The sequence below is a fragment of the Fukomys damarensis genome, unplaced genomic scaffold (genome assembly GCF_012274545.1).
Source record: "Fukomys damarensis isolate Sample0158 unplaced genomic scaffold, DMR_v1.0_HiC HiC_scaffold_30, whole genome shotgun sequence".
Taxonomy (NCBI): domain Eukaryota; kingdom Metazoa; phylum Chordata; class Mammalia; order Rodentia; family Bathyergidae; genus Fukomys; species Fukomys damarensis.
The window spans coordinates 62,300,938-62,312,039 of NW_022900942.1; the positions used below are offsets into that span (position 1 = coordinate 62,300,938).

The window sequence follows — 11,102 nt, forward strand, 5'->3', positions numbered from 1 at the left end:
TTCTGTCCACGCAGCGCCACAGAGGACAAGTGCCCACCGCCTAGAGCTGCTGGGGCCGGCCGTGTGCTGATGGGTTCCGGCTGCCGAAACCTGGGAGTCACTGGCAGAAGGCAGGGTGGGGGAAAGGCGGCCCAGAGCACAGGACGGGCCCCCCAGTCTCGATCAGATCCAGGAAACAACGCTAAGTGCTACTGCAGGGAGGCTCCGGCCCCCACTCCAGTGCTCCCAGCCCTCCTCAGTCAGATGGGCCCACGGATGCCGTGCAGCCGAAAGGGGGTTTGTGGCACAGGCACCCAAGTCCCTGCCGATCTGAACGCACACCATGCTGACCCCACGCCGGGTCCCCCGGGTCAAGTCCACTTTCTAATGAGCTCGCTGCCCACACCTTCTGCTCAGGTCCCTGTCGCCGGCCCTCCCCACAGCAGGCAGAGGGGACGCAGACGCTGCTTCATGGCTCAGCCTAGAGCCGGAGGCCGGTTCCACGGAGCAGGTCTCAGGATAAACCCAAGACCGACTCCCCCGCACCCCCAGACCAGAGTGCAGATTTATGGAAACAGTCGCTCTGGCTGGGGTTCAGAGAGCCAGTCTGACGTCCCCTGAAGGGAGGAGCCAGGCCCACTCGGTCTTCTGCTTGTTTATTGTTGTAACACTTTGTTTTGAACATCAAACGTGGCGCAACACGTGAGCCAGCCACCTCCCAGTGTCCTCCCCACCGCGGAGGGGGCACCGGTGAGTGCCGCTGCTGCCATCAGCTGACGACTACTGCAGAGAGCAGCTGCCCCTCTTCACCTTCAAATCAAACCCAAAACTCACTTTTGCCTGGAAAGAATACTTATTTGAACCCATTTTAAACCAGTTTTAACCAAAACCCCGTGTGCCCTCAGGCCGGAGCGCAGGGGCCCCCCAGGCACCGCCCTAACTGTCCCCCTGTGGTCGCCCTCCAGGTGGAAGCCGTGGGGTGGGCGAGCTCCACGCAACAGTCCCCGCACCTGCAGGCCAGGTCGTGTGCAAATGCAGGGAGGCAGGGCCTCTCTCTTTCACAGAAAGAACAAATGTCATTTGTACCAAATGGCTATGGTTTCCAGCACAGACGTGATCCTCACTGCACTTCGGCACCGGTGCAGCTGCCGTCCTCCCTGTACGCGACAGCAGGGGTGGACACAGGGACGGGCTACGTCCACAGCCAGGCAGGGACCCGCGAGGCCTGGAGTCCAGGACAGAGCTCTCATCGAGAAAGGGGCCGAGTGCCCTCAGCCACACAGCACCGTGGAAGCGAGGGGATGGTGTGGGTGTCGGCTCCTGCCCACGGCAGGCAGCCAAAAGGACGCGGGCACCTGCGCCAGGGGAACTGCTTGGGGCCTCACGGGGAGCCACGACCCCTCCCCACACCAAGGGGCAGAGCTACCAATGCCAGGACTGGGCACCTGGACAGCAGCTCCTCCAGACAGGCGTCTGAGGGACGCGGCTCCGACCTGGGACGGCCACCAGCCTGCCCAGTGCGCCCTCTCATCCAGGAAGCCCCCATGTGACCGTGGGGACACACAGAGCCAGGAATGACACCAACCCCGGACCTCCCCGCCGAAACCTCGCTTTCCTGCAGTCTCCAAGGCAGGACCAGGCCCCGGGCGCCACCCCCAGTGACTCTCAGGGGTTACCAGCCCTTGCTGATGGCAACGACACGAGCTGGTCACGGCCAGACTGCGCGTGCTGCAGTCACACACAGGGCCCTGCGTCCCCGTGGCCTCACAGGCTCCCACAAGACCCCAGGTGCAGGACCAGGGCCGCTGACCCTGGAGTGAGTGTCACCTGCTTCCTGACAGACCTGAAGGGCAGATCAGGAATCCTGTCCCTGACCAGGGCCCAGCGGAGGGAAGGACGGGGGCCACTCCTCCGGGCCCGTCCAGGCACAGTCTGAGCCAGTCAGGACAGCAGAGCTCAGGGACAGCGTGCAAGGTGGAGTTGGTGGCAGTCCATGGCCAGGTGTGACGCTTGGCACCCACACGCTGGTCCAGCCGCGCTCCTGAGGAGCGGCCGGGGAGGCACCGGCCTCAGGCCAGGTCGTCCAGGTCCGCAGCGGGGATGGGGTCCCTCCAGTAGCAGAAGGAGCTGAACTCGGGGCACGGGAAGGCAGAGTTCTGCTCCTTGCTGAGCAGCGGGAACACGTGCTCCACCAGCTCACTGAGCCTGTGGTACCTGGCAGGGGACAGGCGGTCACCTCTGCCGCCGGGCCGCCCTCAGGCCCTCAGTCACACCCAGCACGACCAGGGCCACCCGCAGCACTCACGAGGATTTGTTCCCCTTGGTCCTCTCCTGGATCAGCTCCCCCTTGGGGTTCACGGTGAAGATCCTGCAGTCTGGGACCCCAACCTGTGTGTAAGCGTAGACGTCCTGCAGGAGAGATCGGAAGTGACACTGAGGGACACACGCAGCGCGGGCATGCGCGGTTCTGCCCAACTGTAGGCCGGGGCAGGTGGGCAGGGTCCCGCTGGTCCAGCGCTCAAGGGCACAGCCTAGGACCTGGGGCGGAGCGGGGCTGTGACTCCAGCATGCAGGGAGGGCAGTGCGGAGACCTTGTCTCCAAATGGAAGATACCAAAAAGGGCTGGGGGTGCAGCTCAGCGCAAAGGCTCGGGGGACAGGGAGTCCAAGCATGAGGGACACAGAAGACCGCAGGCACCCACAGCCCAGAGGCAGCCCACACCACCCGGGGCCCGGCGCTCACGTTGGGCCGGTTTCCGAAGGCGGCATAGAAGGGCTGCCTGGACGGGGCGAACAGGTTCCTGATGTCGTTCAGACACTCGACTTTGAACTTCTCCGGCTTCTTTTCTATCACCTCCCTGAGCAGGCGTCACCAAAGGCCACACGTTCACTCTGCCCCGCCCACTCAGCCCGCCCCACCCGCCTGGCCGCCCCAGCAGGGGACCCCGGAGCCTAGGTGGGGCGACCTGTGAAAGGCGGAGAACAGGCTGCTGGGCGACAGCATGAGGGGGCCTCGTGGCAGGATGGTGCCCTTGTCGTTGACCCAGTGCAGGTAGCCGCGGGTCATGTCGGCCATGCCGATGGCGCGCGCAGAGCAGTACAGGAACTTGTAGCCGTTCCTGGGAAAGGGGAGATGCGCTGTGGGCCTGCCGGTCCTGGCCCTGGGCTCAGTGGGCCGCCGGCTGGGGTCACAGCTGACGCTCTTTCCCGGACACAGCATGGGCCAGGACCATGGCAGGGGATGCCAGGGACCTGGCCAGAGCGCCACCTGCTCAGCAAACAGGCCATCCTTGAGAGCGGGCGCCGCACAGAAAATTCAGGATGGAACACAGCCTCGGGGCCGAAGAGGGCAGTCACAGGCTCCCTGCGCTGACCGTCCTGGACCCGGCACCATAACTCCCACTCCGGATCCTCCCTCAAGCCCTACCGAAACTTCGCTTCTCTCCCTGCCGGTCATAGCCCTCCCGCAGGGGCCAGGCTCACAGGGACAGCGCAGGACAGGAGCCGAGCGTGTTTACCACCCCATCATGACCTTCCGACTGGAGCAGCCCGCCCACATCGGGCTCCAGAGCAGCCTGCACGCTCACCCCCGTGCCCACGCCACCTGCTCAAAGACAGGATCTTAAAATACCCTGGAAATAAACTGAAATTGAGCATGGGCTCTCAAGCTTCCATGGATTCTGCTGTGACTAAGGACACAGGGAGCAAGGGGAACGGGGACCCTGCATTGCAAAGCATGGCACTGTGCAGGGTGCCTAACGCCCCCCGGCCGTGTGCTGACCCCCGTGCGCAGCGCGCAGGCGGGACCTACTCGTTGATGGAGTGGTAGAGCTTCGCTATGCCCTGGTGCGTCCAGTCTTTGCCCAGCTGCGGCAGAATCTGGCCCAGGGCGTCGGACCTGCGGAGAGGGGGAAGGAGTAGGCGGACAACTCAGAGCCCAGCATCTTCTGCGTGCTGGGCACCGGCTGCCACCAGACCGGGGCCTGGGCTCAGGGCCAGGCGTCCCTCGTCCCGGTCTGTACAGCTCCTTCTATGTTACTGCCGGAACCCCGAGGCTAAATTCCAAGACTTCTCCAAGCCTCCCCGCATCCGCCCCACCCACGTACTTGGTGATGGTCCCGTCGATGTCGGAAATGACGATCTTGTCGCTCCAGTCCCACAGGTAAATGGTGCCCGCGCAGCGGCAGGTGCCTTGGTACTGAGTTGTGATACTGAACACGATGTCGTTGGGGCCATCCTGCAGCTGCAGTTTCGCCTTTTAAGGAGAGTGGAGGACAAAGACAGACAGGCGACAGGCTGCAGCGCGGGGCGGGTTTAAGCGGCGGTGTCTCAGGGCGCACGGCTGGGGCCGGGGGCTTCCCGGGGCCATCACCCCAGCCACCGCTTCCAGCCTGCTCTGCCTTCACCCGGGAGCCCATATCCTGAGGCCGGGCCGAGCAGAGAGACCCTGGGGCGGGAGGTCAGACTGGGACCTGGCGGGGACCAGGCCACCAGAGGTGGCAGCGCGTGGCGCCCCCAATCCCACGACTCACGATCTGGTCCGAGGAGAGCCGAAGCGACTTCCTATACGAGGGGCTGCTGCTGTGGCCGGGGACCTCCGCGGGCAGCGGCTCCACAGCCAGCGACTCCTCGAGCTCCTGGGAGCCCTCATCACTTGATGTGTCCTCCTCGGTCAGCCTGCAGGACGTCAGCACCGTCAGGACGAGAGCCCTGCACACGACCCAGGGTGCAGGCCTGTCCTCCAGTGGGCATGGTGGTCGGCCAGTCTCTGTGTGCTCGGCCCAGTGCCTGAACGTGGCCCCACTGCCCAGAGCACTGCTGCTGTCTGCCACGCGGAGAATGCCTTTAGCAGGCATACGTATGTTTCCAAAGTTACAAATAAAAGAAAATACCACTGTGTACGCTGCCTTTTAAAAAGCTGGTGGGAAATACTTCACACGGCGCTTCAAAGGAGAGGCTGGGCATCAGGAAGATAAACCCCCAGCTAGAGACCGCAGCGAGCACTGCGACAGGAGGAAACTGGACCAGGGACAGAACGGGCGGCAGAAACCGGCAGCACGAGCTGAGGTCCTCAGTCGCTGCTCGGTGTCCGGAGCACCTGTCCTCGTGCCTCCCTTCCCTGGGGACGGTGCCCTGACACGCCCGGGACAAAGCCACAGTGCCCGGCACCGACCCCACTCCCTGGGACAGATGGGCACAGCACCCACGAGGCAAGGACAAGTGTATTCACTCCTCCAGGGGCCACCAGATGCCACGTCCATCTGAGGACAAAGGCATTTCGGACCAAAGTTAAACACATCAACCATTGTGGCCGCCGGGCGAAGGGGACAGGGCCCACCTGGAGCTGGGGGGCTGCATGGCGCTCGAGGGCAGGTCGCTGGCCTGGGACACCTCTGACTTCCCCTCCTTGGCCTCTGGAAGCTGAAAGAGAAAGACGACAATGGTGACAATGGCAGCAGGGCAGGCCCTACCCACCGGGCCCTCGGGAAGGGCAGACCCAGCCCCCAAGTGCACGGTCACTGGTGCCACACAAAAGCCGCCCCAACCGTGAAGTAGTCCTGGACCACACACCGGCACAGACTCCGGCCCAGACGCAGCGAGGACAGCTCAGCTCGCCAGGGAGGGAGGGCCGAGACCACAGGCCTGGCACGGTGGGAGGTGTGCACCCCTCGGACTCCTGATCCCCACCTGGTCTGTTACCTGCTTGGCCATGCTTTCCCGCTTCCGCCAAAACCACCAGCGCCCGGACTTCTTTGGCATCTTGTCCTTGACCCAGGACTCGACTGTGGCCTGGAAACCAGCGAGACGGTCAGCTGGGGTCTGCCCACCCCTGTGCCGCCCACCTTGGCTGCTGCGGGGCCTGGGGGCGGCTCTCAACATGAGCACTGACTGGCTTGAGCACGACCTGCTGCCTGGATTAGAAGAAACCGTGGGTTCCACCTGAGAGGCACCACAGCCACGGTCCAACCCAAAGCAAGGACAGTAAAGCCTCCTGCTCATTCTCGGCTCCACTGACCACAGTAAACCCTCTCATGCTGTCCTCCCCAGGCCTCTCGCAGCCCACACAAGTGTTCTGCTACGGGGCAGCACCCCAGCCCATCTCCAAATGTTTCCATTTAGTGAAAAGAACAGAAATCGCAGCCGGCTGACTTCCCGGATCGTGGGCGCAAGTACTCTGGGAGCCTGACGCTCTACACTGAGCGTTAAGCCCGAGGGCCTCCGTGGATGCTCACCTTTGGCAGACTCTTCTGGAACACCTGCAGGCTGAGGATCATGGGAGCAGCCAACGCCCAGTTATAGTACCTGGGAGAAAGGAAAATCGCACAGACTCATTGCACACAGCTGGCGAGAGACCGGGAGCAGCCTGGGGGAGGAGGGAGAGGAGCAAAGGAGAAAGAAACAACACCTCGAACTGCTTAGTCTTTTACACAAAAGTGTGATCAACCACATTTCTCTCCAATGAAAAGCCAGTGCTACAACCCCAGTTTCCCAACTTCTGAGCAGGGAAATAGAGAAACCTAAGGAGCAGAGCAGCACTTCCGTGCCTCATTTAAAATAAAGTTACGGGGCCAGGATTTTAGCTCAGTGGTTCCGCCGCCTGCCACCTGCCTTGCAAATACAAGGAACTGAGTTCGATCCCCAGTACCAAATAAAATAAAATAAAATAAAGTTATGGCTCCGACTTCAAAAGTCTTGGCCCATGGCTCATTGTGGCAGGGGACAAATTTTATAGCAAGAAAGTGTGGCAGTTAAAAACAGCACTTATAAAAACCCAACAAGACTGTCGCACAACCACCAAAGCAAGGGTGCTCACCGGTTGTAAATCCGTATGACGAGGTTGGGGTTATCTATAAGTCCAGGGTTTTCTGCAAACTCGTGATAGGTAATGATGTGCTCCATGAATTTTTCTGCAATTCAAACAGTTACGGTCAGCGTGGTTAGAGATGTCATAAATCCCTGTAAGAGAGCAGCACAGCACCCCTCACTGTCAGAACTGCAGCCTGCTTTCAGAAACACTAACCTTAATCCCAGGCAAAATGCCAGGTTTTTTTTTCCAGGATAAAAAGAAAACCTGCTCGTCTTCAAGCTCTTCCCCCAGTTAAAAAAGCCAACCAACCCGCAGGGACAGAGGGACAAGCCAGAGACCTCCAGGAGCACACTGCAGACGCAGCCAGAGAGAGGGCGCCGGACTCGTGCACTGTACCCCGTGAGAATGAAGCCCCACTTGCGGCAGGGACTCCTCACCGACAGGGAATACGTACGGGGCCGCACGGTGTGAGGAAACACACATCCCAAACCCATTCACAGTTGCCAGAGACAACACACACCCGAAGGGGCCCGGCACAGCCGCCCGGCCGAGCCTCCGCCCTGAGCCTGAGCCTTCACAGCCAGGCCTGGCAGCCGTTTCCCGCCCGGAGAGTCCCCTAGGTGGCTGCGCACACTACTTACTCCCACGTGCCATCTCTGTCTCCTTTCATAAGAAACTCTACCAATCTAAGTCACTGGTATTTAAAGCACAAAAGCCAATTTTTGTGTTTTATTCGAATTTCGTATTTTCCATCCCCTCCTAGAAATTTTCAAACTGAGGGTTTGGGAGGATTCTAAAAAGAACGTGGCTGATTTAATTTTGTTCCCATTAAGAACTGGTGGCCACAATACACCCTTCATTTCTGTATGATATAAGGCAAAGGAATGGAATAGAGGGCGGAGAAGAGAGGCGTGATTAGCATCCGGTGAGGAGGCGGGCAGGGCCCCTGATGACAGTGCCACACAGGCCTAGGTGACAGCGGGACCGCCCAGCAGGCAGCAGGACGCACCCCGGGCCCCAGCCCCGCGGGGCTCCACCCGAGGGCCTCTCCACCCGAGACACACAGCGACCTACGGTCGCCAGCTCCCACCCCGGGCACCAGCAGCTGCCCTGTGTGCAGCAGTCTGGCTCCTGCCTCAGGAGGCCAGGATGCTCGCCCGAAAACCCCCAGCCAGGGGTAGACCCTCGGCACTGCAGCTGCCCATGTACCTTTCGAAATCTCCCCATTGTCGCTGAGGCCCCCGCAGAGGGACAGCGTGACGTCAGGCAGGTCCATGGCGGAGTCCGAGAGGCACTCGGTGCCGCTGTCCGCCGCCGCGCTGCCCACCGACTGCGGGGACTGGGAGCCGGACAGCGTGTCGGACTCGGGCCACTGCCTGGAGCCGGGCTCCGTGTCACTGCCGGAGACAGGGGAGGACTCGTGTCACTGCCGCCACTGCAGCGACGGCGTCTCCCAAAGGGAGAGAGGCTAGGGAGGCCCCGCGCCTCCTGTGTGCAGACGGGACCTCAGAGGGCGCGGGAGGCATCGCCGATGAGCACGGCCACCACAGTGCAAAATGCCACCCCACTCCAGCTTGGGAGTTCAAGTCGGGAAGGAGAAGCAGGGCGCTCACTACATCTCCAGGATGAAAGTGAGCAGGCGGGCGGGTGAGAACAGCCACACCCGACGAAGCCAGCTCACACTGCTGCAGCCAAGCACTCGTCAGGGCCGGGACTCAGCCCTCCCTTCCTGCCGGACACAGTCAGTGCAGCCGGGCAGAGGGGTCCTCCGCAAGCTGCACCCTCTACAGAGGCGAGGGCGGGAGGAAGAAGCGAAGTACGCGCTCCGGACGCGGCGGGACCCTCACAGAAACCTTTCTACGCAGCAGGAATTTGTCTGGGTTTCCTTTGAGACAGGGTCTTGCTACATAGCTCCGGCTGGACTTGAACTCCCTTTGCAGCCCAGGCTGGCCGGATCTCCTGGCCTCGGCCTCCGGAGCGCTGGGATTGCAGGCCTGCGCCACCGCACCCGGCCCAGAGCCAGACATGAACGAAAGGACGAAGAAACGGCCCCGTGTTTCTTAGTCCCGAGTGCTCACTACTCCACGTCTCTGAGTAGGTACTTAATGTCATATTTGTGATGTTCTAAAATTTCAAGTTCATCTTACAGCTAGTATTTTTAATGTTTGTTTTAAAAAAATGTATTATAGGGCTCAGGCGTTTAATCCAGAGGTTCCACCGACAGCCTTGCAAGCGCAAGGTCGTGAGTTTGATCTCCAGTACAAAAAATTAATATTACATAATCTTTTGAAAACAAAACCTCAAAGCTGAGTAGTGAGCAGAAGTGACTTAGACATACTGTAACAGGTAGCAGTATGAGAATGATTAGTGTTTGCATCTGCACTGGGAGAGACTCGGTCTGTGAACTCACGCCCCAGGGCAGACAGCTTGGCAGGAGGAGCAGCACGGGACCCAGCTGTTAGGAAGTGGCCACCAGGAAGTCGGGGTGAGCGGGTGAGGCGCGGGCCAGGCAGGCCAGGTTGGCACAGAGGATATGCCTGCTCTCCAACATGGCGGGTCTCACTATGCAGCACAGGCTGGCCCTGAATTTGAGGAGATCCTACTGCCTCAGCCTCCCAATTGCGGGGATTACAGACGCGTGCTACCAACACCTAGAAAAAGTGAGTGTTCTAAGGCAGCTTACGATTTACTTTTCCAATTACAAAAACCTTACGTTTAAGGTTTCTTTTCTTTTTTTTTTCTTTTTTAAAACCCGCAACTTCAAAGGATGTAATCTATCATGCAAGCTCATGGTACATAGCTAGGAAGGAATTATAAGAACCTTCCCAGAATATCTGTTTAAAAGTTACCTATGGTCATGTTGATCCTGTCTTTCTATTGAGTGAAAAATGACATGTTTTTCCATATTTCATTTAGAATTGTTAAGTGCATGGCTAGGTTGAGGCCCCCCCTTTCTGTGGAGAACATAAGCAGAGTAGTTTCTGAGCCACAGAAAACTGTTCAAGCCCCAGGCTGAGAGAGAGTCACCCCAACAGGAGGGACCCTCAGGACAGGGAGCCAGGCCTGGATTGGCCTCAGCCTGAGGGCGTTGCTCACCGGGACAAACTCTTAAAGCACAGCGAACAGGCACACCAGATGCTACAGGTTTGCAGAGCATACAGAGTCTGCAGGGTGAGCATCAACGCCACGTCAGTTAGGAGGGGTAAGCGGAGCCTTTGGTGCACTGCGGAGAGGCTCCCAGCCACCCCCACACACACGGCACAGACCCCCAAGCCACACACACCACAGTCACCGGCACAGGGCCCTACCTCTTGGGGAAGTACAGCGCGGCCACCTCAGGCTCCAGCCCCTTCAGGTCATCCAGGTAGATGTCGTCCGGGCCCTGGTGCTGGCTCCTCTTGTGGACACCTGTGTGTTGGGGGCGTGGAGACATAAGGATGCGCACCGCACAAGAGGCCTCTGCAGCCGCATCGGAGCCCGGCACCGGGGCTGAGGCAGTGGCTGTGCTCTCCACCCTGTGCGGAGCCCCAGAGGCCGCTGGCCCCAAAGCCAGCGCGGGCAGGGCGCACACAGGCCACGCAGCCCTGCAAACTGGGTCAGACATGGATGCAGCTCGACTGGAAGGTGCGTCATCTAAAGCAAGGAGCCCAGACAGGAACGTGTAAAAGATACCACTCTAGAAGACACAACACATCTCAACCATTCACACCGATTACAGATCAAAACTTTTGTGGACGTAGTGCTTTTCATAATTCACTTGTCCGGCAGCCGGGAAAAGACGTCACTGCAGCTGCGCCCACAATGGCGACGCCTTGGGAAGGGCAGCCCCGTCCCGGCTCTCAGCCACCCTGTGCAGGGGCTGGGGCCTGGGTGTGAGCCGGGCAGGAAGAAAACCGGGGCCCGGGGGCGGTGAGGAGCGGAGCAGACCCAGGAGGGGGCAGCGGTGGCTGGGGAAGCATGTGTGCAGGGCGGCGGAGTCTCCACTCTGTAACGCAGCTTGCCTGCAGATGGCTGAAAGCGCGCAGGGTGGGGCGCAGGGGGCAGCGCAAGGCAGAGGCGCTGGCCAGGAGGCGGCCTTGTCAGGTCAGTGGTCTGGCGTGAACAGCGCTCTTCACCTCAGTCCCACACAAGTGCGGGTCCGCGTGGATGCACCCTGCCCCGGGCTCCTGCGGCTCCTGCCTGAGAGAGGCCGCGTTCACTGATCCACCCAGCGCACACAATGGGGCTGCCTGGTGCCACGCATTCAGCACGCATCCCTGCCGTCACGTGTACAGAAACGGCCCCGCACAAAGCTGGGGAAGAACAGGCCGAGAGCA

General features: G+C 60.4%; 1 protein-coding gene across 1 annotated transcript in view; it reads right to left on the reverse strand.

Moving 5' to 3' along the window:
• Positions 1 to 910: 910 nt before the first annotated feature.
• Lpin2 (lipin 2) overlaps positions 911 to 11,102 on the reverse strand; it is a 38,689-nt gene continuing 28,497 nt past the window's right edge. Inside the window, exons 8-20 of the mRNA XM_010638684.2 lie at positions 10,095 to 10,398; positions 7,996 to 8,183; positions 6,793 to 6,886; positions 6,212 to 6,281; positions 5,679 to 5,768; positions 5,317 to 5,399; positions 4,511 to 4,655; positions 4,085 to 4,233; positions 3,790 to 3,876; positions 2,945 to 3,097; positions 2,722 to 2,836; positions 2,285 to 2,388; positions 911 to 2,193 (exon numbers count right to left, since the gene is read on the reverse strand). Of these exons, the coding sequence (XP_010636986.1) occupies positions 2,049 to 2,193; positions 2,285 to 2,388; positions 2,722 to 2,836; positions 2,945 to 3,097; positions 3,790 to 3,876; positions 4,085 to 4,233; positions 4,511 to 4,655; positions 5,317 to 5,399; positions 5,679 to 5,768; positions 6,212 to 6,281; positions 6,793 to 6,886; positions 7,996 to 8,183; positions 10,095 to 10,398 (1,727 nt within the window). The 3' untranslated portion in view covers positions 911 to 2,048. The remainder of the gene's footprint in view (positions 2,194 to 2,284; positions 2,389 to 2,721; positions 2,837 to 2,944; positions 3,098 to 3,789; positions 3,877 to 4,084; positions 4,234 to 4,510; positions 4,656 to 5,316; positions 5,400 to 5,678; positions 5,769 to 6,211; positions 6,282 to 6,792; positions 6,887 to 7,995; positions 8,184 to 10,094; positions 10,399 to 11,102) is intronic.